A 20799-nucleotide genomic window follows, 5' to 3' on the forward strand; every position below is an offset into this window, starting at 1 on the left:
CAAGGATCACTATTAGGACCACTGTTGTTTTTGATTTTCATAAATGACATCTATGAAGGGATACGGGGTGTGATGTCTAAGTTTGCAGATGATGTAAAGGTTGGTAGAGTAGATGATGATTACTGCCAAGGAGAGCTCCTTCAGAGTGACCTAGGTAGACATTTCAGAAAAATGGCAGCTATGCTTTAATCCAGAAAAGTGTAAGGTATTATACCTGGTGAACAGTAACCCCAAAATAACTTATATACTGGTGGAGTTGAACTAAAACCAGTATTAGAGGAAAGGGACTTGGGTGTTATTATACGGTCAGGCATGAGGTTCTCCGGGCATTGTAGGCAGGTTTCAAGGAAGGCCCATGGTGTCCTATCAATGATTTATTGAATGTTTGCTTGTAGAGATAAGGACCTCATAATCCCATTATATAAGGCTGTTGTTAGACCACACTTGGAATACTGTGTTCAAGTATGAAGACCACACCTAAAGAAAGACATTAAGCTTTAAAGGCTGCAAAGACAGCTAACTCGCCTGGTGAGATCGTCAAAAGGGCATCCATATGAGGAAAGACTTCGAATATGTGGGTTGCACAACTTGGAAACTAGACACCTTAGAGGAGGCTCTGAGAGGCATAAGTAAAATTAATGAGAACGAAATTTTCGTGGTTATAAATGATTCTAAAACTAGGTGCCATAAATTCAAGTTATGGAGTTTTAGTCTGGATTGCAGGACATTTTATTTTAGCCAGTGAGTTATAAATTACTGGAATAAGTTACCTACATGGGTGATAGAGGCTGACAGCTTGGGGAAATTCAAAGGTCAGCTGGATAGTTACCTACAGCAGGAGAGAAATGCATAGATTGTGTATTTCCTCTTCTTTTATTAATTATTTATTTGTTGTTCTTATTGTTTTTTTTTTTTTTTTGGTTGGTATAGCATAAGCCATGGGTTTCCTTGCACCATGTGGCCATTGCTGATACTAATGCTAAAGTACTCCATATGGATGGCAGTAACCTAGAGTAATGTACCAACTGTGTAGTACTACACTTAGGGTAGTGAAAAATGAGAAAGACCTGGGGTTAATTGTGCAGTCAGATATGAAGTTCTCTGACAATACAGACAGGCTGCCAGAACAGCTCATGGGGCTTTGTCAATAATATACAGGAATTTTGCTAGCTGGGGAATGATACGGAGCTGCTGGAACAAATACAAAGTAGGTCAATGAGATTGGTGAGTCGAACAAAGAGGTGCTCTTACCAAGAAAGGCTTCAGTTCTGCAAATTGCAGCATCTGGAGACTAGGCATCTGATTGAGGTGTTTAAGGCTTTAAATGGATTAAGTAAGTTCAATGCTAATGGAATTCTTCCTCTTGCTCAGACCACATGAGAGTGGACATAAATTCCAATTAAGGAAGGTTGGTTACAGAATAGATATGTGCAAGTTTGTCTTTAGCCAACAGGTGGTTGATTGTTGGAACAAACTTCCATCGAATAGTTGAAATGGTGTCTTTTTTTTCTTTTTGCTCTACTGTATAAGGTTGCTTTCTTACATCATTTGCTAATGCTCTCCCCCCCCCCCCCAATTTTGTTATGTATTTGGGTGTGTGTGTATGGTGGGGAAGAGCCATTAACTCATTTTTTTTTCCATGTTTTATATACCAAATAATAGTAGTTTATTTGTTTAACAAGTTCTGTAATTCTGTCCTTTCATTGAAAATAAAAATTGTATTGCATTATTATTATTAAGATACTCCTAGGTCTATTTTAATACCCTTGCTAAAAACGTTTTTGTGGTTACTTTTATTTATATATTCTAATGTTTTTGTTATATTGCAGTTGCTGAATTTTGTTAACTTTTGATCTTTGGTATTAGTGTTAGTAAAGGTGAAATGATGCAAGGAAACCAAACTTATTTAGTATCTGTCTAAAAAAATCTTAACCAGGTATTTAAAATTGTGATGTTCTCCCTACTTCTTCCAGACATTCTGAACCTTAAATAAATATGTCAGATTCCTATAGAGATATTTGTTCTCAAGACTTGCAGTGCACAAAATTTTTTCTCTCTCTCTCTCTCACACACACACACACACATACACACACAATGTCTTTATTCTTCTGTAAACACCTTGGTGTGTTTTATAGATCTAAAAAAGGATACAATTAATGAAAATTTCTTTTTAAAGAGAAACAATTCTTTTTTTTTTTTTTTTAGATATTTCACTTCATGAGAATGAATATTTCATTATAATTAGATTAAATGGCTGCTTGGGCACCCAAAATTTAGGGACAGTGAAATTGCCCATATCCTTCTTTGTAAGAACAGTTTTTCAAAAATTAATTTTAGTATTACTCATTACATCAAGCATATTTTATGTGAATTTAAGAACAATACTTCCTTGCACCATATGGCTAATACTAGTGTTAAATAGGCAATTAATTATAAACTAACAAGTTATAATATTTTGTAATTTCTAGAGGTTGAAGAGAGTGTAGATTTAGCAGCTCAATTAGAAACATCGGTATGTGTGGGAAAAACACCTTTCGCTAAGATGCAGGGAGATCTTGATAAAAGAAAAAGTTATCACAGAAGAAATGCTTCATCACATGATAACTTGACTTATGAAGCTCAAAGAAGGAACAAGTATGAAAAATTTGAATCCAACATGTTATGTTCAGTAATAATTAAATTTTGAAAGTTGTCATAATGCTTTTTGGTTTTTTCTGTAATGTCTTAAGAATCAATTAACACATGACTCTTTGGGTAGTTGGCATATTTAAACATAAGTGAGTAAACAGTAATTCTAGATAACTCCTTTCCCCCACCCAGTTCTTCTCCAAGCATTAGTTTTTTTTGTTCTTTTTTCCCCATCTGTTACAGTATTATTTGTATATTACCTATTTCACTTTACATATTAGTTATGCATCTTACTTTAAAAACATATTATAGAATTTCAGATTTTAATTATTAAGTAATTATGTACAAAAGAATACTTAAGTTTAAAATCAGAATTTAGTCTACTTCTAAATGAATTTGAATTCACAAACAAAATTTAAGACTTTGATTGAATTTAATTGGATCATTCTAATCTTTGTTTCTCTGTTCTAAAGTATTATTCTGACATTTTTAGGTATGAGAGACTCCTACGAAAGGCAAGGACTGAAGATCTCCAGTCAATTGCCAACTTGAAGTGCCTCTATGAAAGTGGCAAAGATAAATTTGGTCGACCAGTTGTTATTTTTATAGGCCAGAGGCTTAATATGCATAGAGTGGATTTCAACAAGGTATGAACTCCACTTATATTTTTGCATTCCATTTTGTCTGTGATGCAAACACTTTATTAAGGACAAATTAGCACAGGTTTTTTTTTTTTTCCTTCCCAAATTTAAGATCAGAATATTTTTAACATTATAAAACAAAATAAAGGCTAAATATATTACCATAAACCATTTAAGGTAACCCTTCAATACCTTTAGGAAATAGGTGAAAAGAGATGTTCATATAACAGCCGCTGAACAAAAGTTATTATGGTGGAGGGAAGGGAGGGGATTTTTATAAATGTGTGTCCGTAATATATACTTTTTTTTTTTTTTATTGTTAGTAATAAATGTTATGCCTTTTATATATATACAGTGAAACTTCTCCTAATGGACACCTCTCGTTAACGGACATCTCTCTACAACGGACATTTACAAATTCCCCAACTCACCTCCATTGGTTTTAACGTGTTTTCAGCTTCTGTCTAGCGGACGTTCTCTGTAACGGACGCGGACAGGCAATCTGCACTGTTTCGTTTAGATTAGCACTTAATTTGATCTCCCCATAATGGACTGCGGGAGAGCTCATGGCCCTTTTTCTAGGAACTTTTCTTCCACATATTGCCTCAATCTATTTTCTATTTCCGATTCTCTGAATTTTATCAAGGTTTACGTCGCAGTTGTAAACCCTTTTTCAAGAATTTAAGGCACGTGTAAAACTTCTGATGAATTCGGTGTGTGCAGGGGGCGGGGTGAATTTGGTCGGCCTTTTGTCTTTTGAGCTTCAGTTTTGTTCAGTGTTGTGTGAAGTGCACAATGTCTTCTCGTAAACATTTAACTTTAAAAGATAAAGTCTAACTCATTAATGCGTATGATCGGCAAAAAAATAGTGTTCGCAATCTCGCTGCAAAATTCAAAATCGGGAAGACTCAGGTAAGCAACATCCTAAAGAAAAAAAATGAACTGCTCAAACAATTTTGGCAACACGGAAATGATCACGTTCAAAAATCATTCCCGAAAACTGTTGGACTTCAAATTGACAATGTTACGTATGAGTGGTTTTGTCGCGCACATGCTAAAAAAATTCCCATTGATGGGCCTATTATTAGGGAAAAGGCTTTGGAAGTTGCGAAATCTATAGGAGTAAATGAGTTCAAAGCTTCTGTGGGATGGCTAGACAAGTTCAAAACTTGGCATAAAATTTCTTGGAAAACCGTAAGTGGTGAAGGTGGATCTGTTGATACTGGGGTTGTAACAGAGTGGACTGTCAAATTGGAAGAGTTATGTCGTGATTTTGAAGCTAAGGATATTTACAACTGTGACGAAACAGGGTTGTTTTTTAAAGCTCTTCCTGAAAAAACAATGAGTCTAAAAAACGAAAAGTGCCAGGGCGGAAAAATTTCTAAGGAACCCTTGACTGTACTATTGTGTACAAATATGCTGGGAGACTTTGAACAACCTCTTGTTATGGGAAAACCACAAAATCCTCGTTGTTTCAAGGGCATAAAGTTGAATCTTTTGAATGTTGACTGGAAGTCTAATAAAAAAGCGTGGATGATACGAGATACCATGAGCGAATGGATAAGTCACTTTAACCAAAACACGATTCGTCAAAACAGAAAAATTATTCTTTTAATGGATAATGCTGCATCTCACCCGCACATTGAATTGTCCAACATTCAAATCGTTTTTTTGCTACCAAACACATCTGCAGAGTGTCAACCCTTGGATCAAGGGATAAAAAATTTTAAACTTCACTACAGAAAACGTGTTTTAAGACATCTCATTGCAAACATGAACGATGTAACATGTGCGAGTGACCTTGCAAAGAAAATCAGCATCCTAGATGCGATTCAATGGATTTCCTCTTCAGTAAACGCAATTAGAAAACAAACTGTCGTGAACTGTTTTGTAAAGTCTGGCTTCTCAAACGCAAAAATTGATGTTGTGAACAGCAATGTGGAGCACCAAGAAGAACAAGAACTTCAACATCTATTGATAATGTACGATACTTCAGCTACAAGTGACCCTGGCTACAAAGATATAGACTCGAACCTCACTACAGAAGATGGTTCTCTAGATATCAACGACATTATCATCGATATTTATCAAGAAGTTCCTCATGAGGATGAAGAAATGGAAGGAGGTCATTCTGTCTAAGAACATATTAACGACGAACCACCGATGAAAATAGAAGAAGCGCTCGTACAAATCAATCGTTTAAAAATGTTTTTCGCCGCTGAAGAAGATACTGAAGGACATTCGATGGTTTCTTCACTCCAAACAAATGTTGAAAACAAAATTATCAGCCGGAAGAAGGTGCAGAAGAAAATAAGTGATTACTGTATTTATTTTTCTTAAGATAAAGTCATAATATGCATAGCACAATTGTATGTATATTATTTACAAAAATATTGTGCAAAATCTGTATATAATTTAATTTAATTTAATTTTACATTAAACGTTTAACGATTTTTCTTTCTTTCTTTTTTTCTCCCTCAGACTTCTTGTTAGCGGACACTTCTCTCTAATGGACAGATTTTCATTCCCCATGGCTGTCCGTTAAAGGGGAGTTTCGCTGTATATATATATATATATATATATATTTATATATATATATTACTTTATGAATCCAGTTTTTTCAGTGAATTTCCTCCCAAAAACCTGTACTCAGAAAAACAATTTATTTAATGATTTGTTTTATATCCTTCAAATTTTGAACTTTTTTTATGGAATGCAAAAATAAATTTTTAATCTAGTCCTGATATTTTACTTTTTTTTTTTTTTTTTTTTCCAGTAGGTTTTTTTTTTTTTTTTTTTTTTTCAGTAGGTTATTTTATCTAGACATTTATTAAATGTGTTTCAACATACTTTTGTTTCATGATGTATTCTCCCAGATACTACCTCGATGCCAAGAGTATTGGTTATTAGTTAACTTTTAGAATAGGCAAATTTTTTATTTATTTCTTTTTTTTTACTGAAAGAATGTCATTCTATGCACCGGATGATTAATTGGTTGGAAACTACTATTGTCTTGAAAAAACTATATCTTTCAATAGTGAGTTTGCCAGTTGTATGTGATCTCTTGGTTTTTCATCATTTGGCACAGTCTAATTACAGAGTTTCTTTGTGGAATTTAAGTTTGAAAATAAAAACTATGCATATACAGTCACTTGCCGATTAACGTAAGGGTTGCATTCTGCAGAATGCTAGATAAGTCGGAATTTGCTTAAATAAGCATTTAGGGAAATTTCACACTCGCAACTATGTGTGCTGAATTTGATAGAAGCAAACAAATGTTCAATGAACATATAAATAGAATTATTTAATTTTTTTTATCTTATGCGCAGAAAAAATTACAAAAAGAGAGGAGATAGGCATAACGTCGGCAAGTTTTACCTTTCAAGCGTCGTTGCCAGAATTAACTCTTCAGCTGATAAGCACACTGTTGCGGAAGTTGAGGGCTGTGGAGATTTAGAAGGGGCTTTTTCCAACACATCACAATTTCTCTGCAGCTGCAGAATCGGCACTGGTGACTTCACTGCATACTTTAATGTTTTTCTGTAATGTCTTGAGAATCAATTAACACATGACTCTTTGGGTAGTTGGCATATTTAAACATAAGTGAGTAAACACTTATGTTTACTCACTTATGTTTTATGTTTACTCACTTATGAGAAACCGGCATGATGCTTGAACCTATTAAACCACCCATTGCTTGCCATAAACTTGGCTTGGGGTTTGCCATACTTAACCTAATCTTCATAAATACTTCTTATTTGAATGACTGTTAGATTCAGGGGTACTTGCTTCTGAATCTGATTTTCCATCCATATTATTAGCTTTTCCATTTTCGATATAGCACCTGAATGCTGTTTTGTGATCACTGTTGGGGTGGACTGGCTCCGGTGTGAAATAAGTTGATCCTTTAACATGTTCTTTTATATGCACACTGTCCCTTAAAATAGTATTCACTGTTGAAGCAGCGAGACCTAATTCTGTGCAGTAGATGACAAACTTTGTCCTGCTTCGTACTTCTTAGTAATCATCTTCATGTCTAAATCAATTTTGTTTCATTTCCTAGCACTGCCAGCACTTGCACTTTCCGTTAGTCACTTTCCCTTCATCATTGTAATAAGCAAATAGGAATGAAGAGAAGATTCTGAAAATTTGTTTTTTTATATGATTGAAGATTTCAGTGAAGGAGAACTCATTTCGCCATAATACCATAACGTAAAAACCCACACAATTCCAGTTATCAGTAATACCGATTCAGTATTATCACAAATGCAAAAGATAGTTTACTATCCATATATAATAGATTGTGCTAATAGAAAGGACCAATTAACCGGAAAGTGCAAACTGTTTTTATTGTTTCATGGTAGTGACCTCCAGAAATGTGTGTTTTAGAAAAATATCACAAAGGCATTCAAAATTGATTCTTATAGTTTAACGTATGATAACGATGAAAGTGTAGTGCAATTTCCATTATAAAAATGACCTTTTAGAGAGATAAATAGCTTAATTATATAGTGAAAATTTCAACTTTCAAGATCTTGGAATGAATTACCAAACCCAATGTGTTATTGGGTTCACATTATGATATTTTCATATTTATTCCTACAGGATGCAAATACGTTTCCACGATTTTAAGTTTGCACTGGTTGGCAAAAACTTACGTAAAGTCGAATATAATGTAAGTCGGTGAGTGGCTGTAAATGCTTTTAAATATCAATTTATTCTTTTTTTGACTTGACTTGATAGTCGAACATTAGAGCAAGATTTTTGTCAGGGAAACAGGTCTTAAAAAATAAATTAATAAAAAAATAAATAAAAAATAAAAAATTTGGCTCTGGTGTGCCTAAATTGGCCAATTGAGGCTAATAGGACAATTGCCTTCAAATTTCAAAGTTGCTTTTGTGCCATCATCTATTATTGCTTGGAAACACAGATAATAGATGGTAGTGTGCTCTGAAAGATATGAAGACACACTTTGTTGAAACAACATTGAAGACATGTATATATAAAAGGACTTTTTATTTAAAGACATTTGTTTTGTGGTGTCTGTCAGCAATATCCAGCAAGAAAACCATAATGTAATTATATACAGTTATGTAGCAACAAATTTCTTTCAAATGCTGTTATTATATTATATCAATGATTATAAATTTCAGTAGGATGGGATTTTTTTTTTATGACATACAGAAATTATTTTTTGTTTCAGCTCATTTTTGGCTATAGTAGTGATGGTGAACCATTTTTGGGCCAAAAATGGTTCACCATTGCTACTATAGGACACCTTCACCTTTACTATAAATTCAATTTAGATGTACTTGTAAACACATGACTTTCTAAGTGGGTGGGTGGTGTTACTTAAAGTGGTTGTCATTTTGTTTCGTGTTGGCAGATTGAAATAAAACTGATTTATCTAGATACTCTAGGACACCTTCATATGTATTGTAAATATAGTTTCAATCAGATGGTAAACATTGAAGTTCTGAGCAAATGGTGTTTATAATTTGTTTCAGCCATCTTGTTTTAAGATGGGGGATTGAAATACTGTCCCTTTCTCAAAGTATATCATAAGTATCCACTTCATATATACAGTTGTGCCCCCATATCCGCTGATTCAGTTACCCACGGTTAACCATGAAAAAAAAAAAAAGAAAAAACTTAACACATACTACTCGCGTGTCCAATACGGTGCTTCCCTATATTTTTTATAATGTCGATTTTAAATCAAAGCTTCCCTTTATTTTTTACAATGTCACGTATGGTTTGGTCACCAACATTATAATGGTTCTTTAGAGATTTAACGGATGCACCGTTTTCAAAATTTTGAATAATTTCAAGTTGTTTAATTTGAAAGCACAACTCTTGTGTTTGCCCATTTTTGCAATTTCTAAACAAAAAAAAATAGTTACTATAAAAAAATATATATATATATATTCCAGCATCCCTGACATAAATAACAAAACAAAATTTGTCCTTTTCCAGTGCAATGGAACACAATAATTGACGCGACGCACTAAATCAAACTAAACATTTGGTCTCTCTTTTTTTTGTTTTGAGTGGTAGGTGTGAAAACAGCAGGGGTTGCAAGATAATAGGTACACTAATCTCCCAATAACGACTTATAATGCTGGTTCATGTTGCTTATTTATGACTTGCAAAATATCTGTTTATATCTATTCTAGTTATTACTTGAATTTTATGAATTCTGGTTGGGGTTTTTTTTTTTTTTTTTAATTTTGAGTCTTGAAGTGACCCGGTTAATCTGCTTCCTGGTTAATCCAATCCTGATAAATCCAACAGTCTGCTGTACTTTATTATTACCATATTTAATGTTGGTAATGTCTTACTGTGTGTTTAATTTATCATAATATTAGGGTCAGACACCACCTGTGGTTTCCCACATCTGCGCTGTTTAATTTATCAATTAAACTTTATTATACATATGTATGTACAAGTAAATCACATTATGTATGGGGTCAGTAGGTGTTCGCTTGTATCTGCGGTTTCAGCCATCCACAGTAGGTCTTGAATGTATCCCGTATGGTTATGAGGGACTTACTGTATTGTGAATTTTGCATTGTAAAAAGAAGGTAATGGCATATAGTTGTACCTCCACTCCGTTGCCACCACTGCACTTCATAAAACCATATGTTACTTCTTTGCATAGTTCTGATCTTTTTGACCCTACACCATGCAGACTAACCAAATGTAAAAAAAAAAAAAAAAAAAAAAAATTCATTATTCTTAGCTGAGACTTCATGATATATATGAAAAGGAGACAGCCCTTATGATTGGATTTTTTTTTCTCATGGGAGACAGATGTTTAATACTTGCAATTAGATCATGTACTCTGAAGGATTAATAGTAGTTTATTAATTAATTTATTTGTTTATTTCTAGGCACTGATGTACTTTGTCCATACTCTTGATCCCATTGTACAGAATGATTATGTTGTTGTTTATTTTCATACCTTAACAAACAGAGACAGTCATCCGTCCCTTAATACCCTACGGGAACTATATTCCCTGATGGATCATAAATATAGAAAAAATTTGCGGGCATTTTATATTGTTCATCCAACCTTTTGGAGTAGGGTAAGTTTACTGATACAGTATAGTGATTTCCTTAACTTCAATATGCAGTATCATATGTATAAGTACATTGACACCTTTCATTGGAATTTTTGAATGTATGGTCACAATGAAAAGGTTATGCTATAAACAATTTGCCAAGATAGTTGAACTCCTTGGTGACAAAGATTAAGCATGCATGGACATTTTTCTGTTTCTAATATTTACATTATTAACTTATTAGCATAGCCAATGAGTATTTCTTTTTTGTTTTTTTAATTATTTTTTTTGTCCAATACCACTTTAAGTACTTATATATATAAAAATTATTCATTATATCAATATTTTCAGCACTTAACCCTTTCACATATAAAAACTATATGTATACAAGCATATTGAAAGATCCAGATGAACATAAAAAACAAACGTACTTTTTTTTTAATGATTATATTTCTCCAAAATTAGAGGATAAAAAGTTAAGTAATGTACCCAGTGTATTGCATTGCATTTCATGTACATTCAATTTTTATTTCCTAAATTAATTGAATTTTTTCTTCTGTGATTAATAGAAGTGAAAATTAAATAACTAATTACCTTATTCCCAATTAATTACTAATTGATTAACCAATAATATATAAAAGTAATTGCTTTCACTTCACTGCATGGAATCACTGTGTGAAATGCAAAACTTATTACACATATTTGGTTTAATTTATTATTCAGTAAATTAAACAAGTAGCCTCAGATTGTAATATGCTGTCAACATTTTCATAATGCACTTCACTTATTTCTTCTCTGAGCTTTTAATAACATTTGATTAATTAAACATAAAATTAAAAATATAATTTCTGAAATTCCATTGAACTCCACTTCAGTTGGCAACAGAAGGGAGAAATTTAACTTTTTGCGGGAGAATGGTACTGTCTTTTGTAACCACTTCATGATGTATAATCTTGGAATATACATCACCCCTACATTCTCATGCAAGTTTATAAATGGAGATGTCAAATTAAATGTAGAATTTTTTTTTTTTTTTTTAAAATGAAAATCCCAAACAAGACATATTAGAACTTAGTTAAGTTCTGATACTTAGTACCATGCATGGGTTGGAGGTTGAAAAGATGAAAAAAGATATTTGCTGACATTAGACTTGAACTTCTGTAGATTGTAATTTTCAGGAAATACGTACAAAGGAAGGTTGTTTCAGGAAACGGAAGTTGAATGAATAAATGAAGGAAAAAAGTGAGTTTTTGTAGTTGGACAGTAAAAGGATTTTTGCTGGTTGCAGCATGTGTTTGGACTGCTTTGAAAGAGAGAGTGGGAGTTACAGAAGCCAATTCAGAAGAACAGTGCCCGTAGAAGTATATATAAAGAAAAGGCATGCAGCAGAAAAAGAACATCTGTGAGACAGAGTGGAGAGACTCTGTTAGAGATGAGTCATCAGTTAACCTAATTGCCCTCTTTTGAATGGAATTTAGAAGCCTAAGAGAGGTTTTTGGGGGCATTGCCCCAGATGTGGGAACAATATTCCATGATAGGGCGGATTTGCAATTTGTACAGAGTGAACAGCTGTTTGGAAGAAAAGTAACGCCGAGAACAAAAGAAAACCCAAGTTTTTTTTTTTTTTTTTTTTTTTAGATGCAGAAGAAGCAATATTTGTAATGTGCTTATGCCAAGAGGGATTAGAAGTCAGTGTAATCCCCAAAAGAGATATCATTTTGCCTAGAAAACCTCAAAAGACATCAATCATACTGCATGATGGAAGAGATGGGGGAGGTTTTTCCAGAGCTTTGCTGTGGAGACTAAACATGGATTCCACCACACCACTTCAAGCCTCCAATAATCAAAGTGGTAGTATTGCGCTGATTAATGGGTCATATACCACCTAGTAATCTAAAATAAATAATCTAAAAATTAAATATTAATGAGATGCATAGTCATATAAATTTATTTCTTTATAAGCAAACAGATCACTTTGCTTTCAGTCCGGACAGGCCAGCCCTCGAAATATTTTGATTTTGAATCAATCTGAATAAAAGTTATTTTCTTCTAAATGTCTACTATTTAGATATGGCATTTTTACTTTTTATGTAGTAGTAGTAGAAGCATGGTCTTTCTTTCTTTTTTCTTTAAAAAAATATATTTTTAATTTCCTGGAAGTAGCTTCTCTGTAAAGTAAAATGCTTTATTGCAAAAAGCATCTTACCACTGATGAAGAGAGCAGGGTTAAGCTTTCTAAAGCATTTTGATGTTTTTGTATTCCTATAATTGTAATGATTTATATATAATTTCTGGTTTTAAAATTGTACTCTTTTTAATTGTTATCATCTATAGTAGGGTTGACAAGACATCAGTTTTGATCCCCTGGTAGAATGCAGAATGATTTGGGGCAGATCGCCAAGGCATAGAATCATGTTACAGAAATGGATGAATAGTAAATATACATTAATCATATATTATCACTATACCAAAAATTTAATGACAGTTCACAACATTACTGAGTTTAAAACAAATCTGTTGACAACAATTCAGAGATCTGGCAGTATGATCTCTATCTAAATTAAGTGAAAATACTGAAATCTCTCACCAACATGGGATATGTTTCTGAAAAGTACCATTTGGCAAACTGCAGTTGGCAAGGTTAAGGTCCCATGAAAGTGAAAGAAATAGAACTTTAATAGAAAGTTTCTAAGTAGGGAAAAAAAAATTATGCTCACAAAATGTTAACTATTCCCTTAAGTCACATTTTCAGATGATACTTCTGAGTCTTCACAGTATTATGAAAAGTCCAAAATATGTCTAGAAAAACAAATTTTAGTCATAAAACATAAATGTCTAATTAGGCAGTTACACATCCACATGCAGCACTGTATATATGATACTAATAAGTACTTCATTGAGAGCATAGACTGCTTTGTGGTTCCCAAACTGTGTATCCCACCACCATGGAGTGCTGTGATCCTCTTCAAGTGTGTCACAAGATTAGGGAGGAAACTCCATTGATTTTAATAGCAATTATTCTTTAAATGTACCATAAATATAGTCTTTTTAAAACAAATTGTGATTTGGGTTACAAAAATTTGGGAATCACTGGAGTAGAATGTAAACAAATCATTATCTGCACTCCTCACCAGACCTATCCCCATGGTCTGCTGGAGCACTAATTTTGTTTAAGGAGACTAGATTGGATCATGTATACTTAAGGAAATGTGGATTGTAAAACTTGGGTAAACACATAAAACTACATTATCTTGTATCTGTGGTTGGCTAACCCACAGTAGGAGAAATTACGGTAAATAAGTGGACCTGAAAAGTTCTGACATAGCTGATAGCTCCTCTAGATCTTGCTACACAAGTCTGCCCAGTACTGATGTAGAGTATGCTACATTAAAACCTAGCTGCCATTTTCTGACCATTCTTGAAGCCTCCTCAAGTCACTTTGAATTTTGAAATTTTGCAAATTTTGAAACAACAATGGTCCAAGAACCAATCCTTGGGAGACCCCACTTCAGATGTTACACCAATCTGAAGAATATCCATTAATCACAACCTTCTGCCCAGCAGCCACTCTGTGTTCCATCTTGGAATCTTTCTATTAATCCCAACATACACTAGCTTATACAGCAGCCTCTCCTGAGATACTGAATCAATTAAACTATGTCAAAATTGTTCCCTGCATCCAGCTCATGAGTAACTGTGTCAAAATAGCTTACCAGGTTAGTTAAACATGATTTTTCTCTTAACAGAACCATGATGTCCTTTAGAATGCATTCACTGCCACTTGATGTGTATCAAGTGGAAGTGAATGTGTTAATTTCAGGTATAACTGAAATCTATATTTACTGTATTTTAAAAATGTAAAACCACAAAGAATTGACACTGCTTTTGAGTTAAGTTCTGAGCACTTGCTTTTGCTATGGCAACAAATAATACAGAAGTTTGTGCAGAAGTTTGCCTTCAGCCAGTAGGTGGTTGATAGTTGGAATAAACTTCCATCTGTCATTGTAGAAGTGGGTAGTTTGAATAAATTCAAGGAAGAACTTGTTCTTCTTAACCCCTTAATATATACTTTAATATTTTATTTCTAATTATAGCTAATGACATGGTGGTTCACTACATTTACTGCATCATCCATAAAGAAAAAAGTTCAATCTCTAGGTGGCATTGAATATCTATATTATGTTATTCCTCCTGACCAACTTGATATACCATCCTTTATTTTGGACTATGATTTTAAGGTAAGTAATTTCTCCTTTTTTAATTTGAATTACTTGTGAACAACATGCTGCTCACAAAAGATTTTTGTGGCTAATTTTTCCAATAAAGGAAAAAAAGGCTTAAGTAAAATTTTGCATTTGTAATAATTCTTTTGCAAAAATATTTCATATGCTACGTTTTTAACTGCAAACTTAATTTTGTTTTTTATCAGCAACCAGTTTAATCACCATATAAGAGCAGCTTGACTGAGCTCCTTAAAACCTTATTAACCACAATAGACAGTAGTAACCACTCTTCCAGAGATAATCAAAATAGTTTATTTAATTTAACTATAGTTTTGTAATTTGTGGATTTTTGTGTCAACTGTGCCTACATTTTCTAGCCTAAAATGGAGATATAATATAGGTTTGAATAATATATTATGGCATTTTAATCAGAAAATAAGACTTGTATATAAATTTTTAATCTGTTTCAAAGACCTTTCAAAATTATTAAAAACCAAATCCACATCTTAAAAGTGCCATGGGGTATCTTAACTAACTCCTGTGTGTTCAAAACACAAGGACAGAATTACTTTTTTTAAAACCTTTTTGTGTATTATGTTGGTGTTCTAACAGGAAATATGAGCAGCTGGGACATCAATATTTGACAACAAAAATAAGATTAAAGATTTTTTTTTTGTCATGAGTATTATACACTAGTTATAGATTCTGGCATTTGGATGCCATTACTAATTATGAATGCACTCAAACTTCTAATTAGAAATGACTATCTTTACATTTTGGTAAGTGTAACAACTGGAAAGCTTTGAGATTAATTTTAAAAAAGTAAACTTGCAGACCAGAACACTGTTCTGGCCCAATTCAAGAACTGCATCAAGTCCAATATGTTAATCTCAAGAGTGAAAATTCTAGCATATTTAGAAGTTGAGTAACTGAAAATTGCACTTCATTTTTGAGTGTGCAAATTGTTGTGCCACATTGCACTTGGTGATTGCAAAATATTAACTTAGTGCCAACGTTGAAAGTTTTTATTCTGTCAAAATGCTTATTCCAAGGAGTCAGTGAAATGCATTGAAGTAATAATTGCATAGCACTTTGATGCAAAGGATCAAAGATAAAGCAGTGGTGTAAGGTTTATTTTATTTATTTATTTTTTTTTTTTTTTTTTTTTTTTTTTTTCACAAATTAGTTTACAACAGAAGGTAATTATAACTGAAGAGCTTGTGGGGAAAAATGGAAAAATTGGGCTTCACAGGTTCATACTGATCCACATTGTAATAAAATGAAGGTTCTAAAAATTATTAGAAAGTTATAACTCTTTCAGAAGATTCATATTAGTAATTTTCATTAAAATACTCTTAATGAATAACCATACAAACTCTAGACAGATGTACTTAGAGATATTATTACCTTGAACAGCTTTAGCACATTTATTGGAAAATGGTTTAGATAATGGAAAGAGTTGAGTGGAATGAGGGGTAAAGGATTTCGTTCCTACAAGAATAATTTCACTGTTGTGATATGAGAAAATATTGGGATAACATAATTTAAACAGTAGTCCATTTAAAATAAAGAGAAATAGAAATCATGCAGATTATCACATTCATATAATACCAATCAACACAAAGCAGAATGATCATGGGATAAAGTCTCCATTGGAGTTGAGACCACACTCAGTTGAAAGGACATTGAAATAGATCACCTACTCTATTGGGAGCAAGTGGACTGCACTACAGGAATAAAAGTTCAACTGGGTGAATACTGTCAACAGCTGAGGCATGAATATGTATACAGCTGGGACATAGCATTGCATGTTAAAAACTCCAGCATGATGGACAAGATTGTTTGGGCAAGGTGGAAAGGTGTGCCCATCTAAGTCTTCTTGTATAGTGGGCATCCAGAACCTAGCATTGTGTGAGTGTATCAAGAGTGGCAGACAAAGGGCAAAACAACTGACTTGTACAAAACCAACAAGTAATGAACTGTGCAGGAAACAACTGCAGCAACTAATGTGGACCAAGATGGTCAGTCAGCAGATGCATAGTTGTAATTATAATCAGTGTGGGACAGACCAGAGAACTTTCAGAAGGACTACTTGGTGTACTATCTATGGTATGGAGTTTCAAAGCAGATGGCAGACTCGTTATTTCCCTCCTTACTGCTCATGGCAGATGTATATAATCTGTTGCAGCAAAAACTTGTAGTTAGGTAGCAAATGACTGGAAGGAGATGCAGCAGTCCGATGAATCATATTCCCTTTTGTATCATGCTGATGGAAGGGTGTGTACATGATGACAATAAGCAGTACATAATTCACTGTCCATACCCAGGTGCATGGTATGGACAGTGAAGGTTGGTGGCAACAGCAGTCTTCTGGTCTGGGGAATATTTTGCTGGGATACCCTTGATTATTCTGCAAGGACACAGAGACATATTGCACCATAATTACTGACTGTTTACACACATTGTATCTGCTCTTCCCTGACAGTGATACCATTTTAGAGTAGGATAATGCACTGTGCCAAACGTGTGCAGAATAGTTTGTTGGAACTTTGCACCATCCTCTAGTGGACCCTAGTTCTTCTGACTTGAACTTCATCTGTTTGTTATTTGGTTTTTAGGAGCATTAGCAACTAAGGTCTTATTGCTCCGGGGATATGTGGTGGTCATTCCCTAACCTTTCTGCAACCTCCATATTTGGTGGTCACGGGCTTGAACCCCGGTCTAATCAAGAAGTGTGTGCTACGCACTGCTGCTCCTGCCCACCTGGCTACGGAGGCACCTTGAACCCCATCGAATGTTTGTTTATTAGACATGTTAATCTGTCACTCTCCACGTGGGAAATAGGATTAATACCTTGTAATGTCCATGCCACAACATTTGCAAGCTGCATGGAGTTCCTACTTGATATTAGGAGGACCTGTTTCAAAGTCTAATGGAACTGTAACCTTCATTTCCATTTGTACAAAAGTCTTTTAAATCATTAATGATACCTTATCTGGCTGCATGTTTACACTGTATGGAGAATTTTGTCAGCCTGCATCATCCCCCTCCAAGCCTTTCCCACTGACTACCTTTAACTCCTCTCCCCTAAAATACAAGTCTTCCAAGGAAGGGTTATTATGCCCAGGTGTAGGACTATATTTAGCAGCATCAAACCATAATACTTTAAAAAAAATCTTGGATGCTAACATTAGTATTACAAAACTTGTAAATATGCTTGATGCTCTAGATAAGTTACACTACTTTCTAAAAGAAATTAATGTGTTAGTAAGAAGCACATGTCTTAGCTTGCATAGAATTGGAAGACAATAACATCCTTATTTTGTTTATTTTGTAGATAAATGGAGTCAGGTATTGTCAGTCATCACTGGATACATCTTCAGGAGGATTATAGTGTATTTTAATGCTAGATTTGAATAGGGTAAATTCTATAGTATTTGTAACTGAATGCATACATGTTCTGATGTTTCATTCACCAGACTGCACATTGGTAGACTATTTCTAAATAAAATGCAAGCATCTGTTAGTGATCTTCACTTTGAAATGATGATAAATTAGATAAAAACAAAATAACTAATGTAAAGCTGCCTAAATATTTTTCAGCTTTTATGCCTACAAAAGTATTGTTCATATAAGAAAAATGGATTCCAGATTTTATCTCAAGTTGATCAATCAGAAAAATATGATAAAGAATGGTTTTCTATCTTTGGAGTAGGATAGTTTTGTGCCAAAAACTTTATTTTTGTAAGCTCACCATGAAAGAATGAGCTAATAAAAAGATAACTAAAATCATGGTAAGAAAATGCATCATATGTATATTTTAGATTAAATGGAAATGTAAAGCACATAGAATAGTTATTGCTCATTTCATTTTGATCACATTTGTAAGTGAAAGGAAGGAAACCTATGGAGGTGACTTATTTGTAGTTTTAGTATATAGATGGAGAGCAGTTATATTTTTCTGTAGAAAACTTAGGTACTTAATGTGCATTCTGAAGTACCATCTTCTAATGATTAGAAATGCAATATTTTTTTAATCCATTTTTTGGAGAGCATCCAGTCAGCAGCCCTTAATAGTGGACTACTTCTGTGTACATACTTAAATATTCATATACATGATTCTTTTTAATTCATGTGTTTGGTGTATACTATTTCACTTTTTTTTTTCATTAAAAACATTTATTTCAGAAAGCTTTATTTACAACTTTATAGTTTTCTTTTTTCTTAACTTCTCTTTAAATATGATAAACTTTTTCTTAATTATGCCATAATGTTACTTAATTTAGCAATCATGTCACATAAATAATCCTTTCAAAATTGCATATCAGAATTATGGCTTGGTGGAAATGGAGAGTAACAACTTGCACTAATCTAGATAAGATATTAAATTGCTTTTTTTTTTAATTCTTTATTAATTTCTTAGATAGTATCTTTACCCATTTTTTAGTCCAGAATTATCTAAGAAAACTGCATAGGATATAAGCATTGTATATTGTTTATATTCAGTTCCTCTTTCACTTTAAGTAATTTATTATTGATTATCATCTTGTTTATAATTATCAGCCTTAATTTTGTGTAAGTTTATTGTAAGGTGTATCTGACATTTTGGTTAGTTGTAAATTTTAATTTTTGTTCTGATGTTAGAAAAAATATTTGCAAATAATTTCGTATCCTTATTATTTTTTTTTTTTTTTTTTTTTGTGGAATAAAAGTATTTTGTAATATAGTTGCCTTGTTTTACTGGATAGATTGAATCTTTTTTCTTCAATTAAGTAATTTGCGCACGCACACTGCTGTGTTTTTATACATACAGTTTTTGATTAACCAATTTTTTTTTAATGACACTGATAATAATATATTAAAATCAGATAGTTAACAAATAATGGGAGTTGAATCCTATTGGAGACTGAAGAGATTCTTAAAAATCTCTTCAATGAGGGCTATGGTTAGCTGATCTCAGGATTTTTCAGTCCACACTCATTAGTACAGACTTAATACATTAGTACAGTATGGCCTAAGATGCTGATGTGCTGTAAAACCAATAAAAAAAATAATTTTGATCTGAAACTAGTTTTAATTTATTAATTATGTAGAATGGTGGAACTGTTCCATTCAGATAGTTCTAACTAAAACCATAATAAGACTATTTCCTAAATCCCTTAGTTAATTGGTCCTTTAAAGTTGCTAAGTTTGTGTCCTAGACATGCTCAATAAGAAATACACAAGCTAAGGAAGCATGCTGATGTTACAGGAAAAACTGCTGAAATTGATAGTATGAGGCCAAGCACTGTCGTATTGGAATGAAGTTTATTATTGTTGAAGAAATTGCAAAAAGGGATAGGTCTGTTGTTTCAGTATAACTTGAGAGATTACCTTAAATGGCACAAAGAAAGGGAACCTCATATCATGATTCCTGGCATTTGATTTGTTTGCTATTGAATATGTACTGAAACACCCATTTAGCCAGTGCATTGTCACTGTAGATCCATCTGTCATTAACCCCAAATAGAACTTTGAATCATTACTAAAGACAAGCCATTCTTCATTCCAGCTGGTCTTTTGCACCACTGAAGTTAATGTATATGAAGAAGAGTAGGGAAGGGGAGGATCAGTGCAATTCTACTTCTGTCAGTTGTCTACTGATAGTGTTTATTGATAGTGATATTATTATTAATAGCCATATGGTGCAAGGAAGCCTGAGGCTTATGCTGCACCAGGGGGGAAAAAAAAAAAAAAATTCCCTGAGAGAGTGTCAAAAGTAGAAGAGAATCACCAAGAAAGAGAAGAATGGTGATATCCAGCTCAGGACCCTGGGTGTGCCAAGCCCATACTCACCAGATGTGAGCCCCGGCATGCTTCTCAACGCTAATGGATATATAACAACGCCAAACTTTAATCAAATCAGTAAGCTCAGTTTTACAATATGGCTTACATTTTGATAACCAGTGACCAGTTTTCTTCCATAGATTTGCAATGTAAAAAGAATTGGCTAAGAAGTGGCAACTGAAATTTAACACTAATAAATGCAAAGCACTGCATATAGGTAGCAGTAACCCCAGAGCAACATATCAACTGTGTGGTACTACTCTGGGTAGTGGAGACTGAAAAAGACCTGGGGGTAATTGTGCAGTCATAATTACTCCCAGGTATGAAGTTCTCTGAGTGGTGCAGACAGGCTGCCAATGTGGTTTTGTCAATTATATACAGGAATTTTTGCTAGCAAGGATAAGGTGATTATCCCTT

At 33.4% G+C, this 20799-nt stretch overlaps 1 protein-coding gene across 1 annotated transcript in view; it reads left to right on the plus strand.

Moving 5' to 3' along the window:
- Positions 1–18139, plus strand: part of LOC150083686 (protein GDAP2 homolog) — an 83004-nt gene extending 64865 nt beyond the window's left edge. The window contains exons 7-11 of the mRNA XM_090377435.1: positions 2469–2634; positions 3122–3275; positions 10163–10357; positions 14428–14571; positions 17894–18139. Coding sequence (XP_090233561.1) covers positions 2469–2634; positions 3122–3275; positions 10163–10357; positions 14428–14571; positions 17894–17950 — 716 coding nt within the window. The 3' untranslated portion in view covers positions 17951–18139. The remainder of the gene's footprint in view (positions 1–2468; positions 2635–3121; positions 3276–10162; positions 10358–14427; positions 14572–17893) is intronic.
- Positions 18140–20799: the final 2660 nt, after the last annotated feature.

This window comes from Mastigoproctus giganteus, chromosome 7 (assembly GCF_048544385.1).
Source record: "Mastigoproctus giganteus isolate SK-2022 chromosome 7, ASM4854438v1, whole genome shotgun sequence".
In the NCBI taxonomy this organism is placed as follows: Eukaryota; Metazoa; Arthropoda; class Arachnida; order Uropygi; family Thelyphonidae; genus Mastigoproctus; species Mastigoproctus giganteus.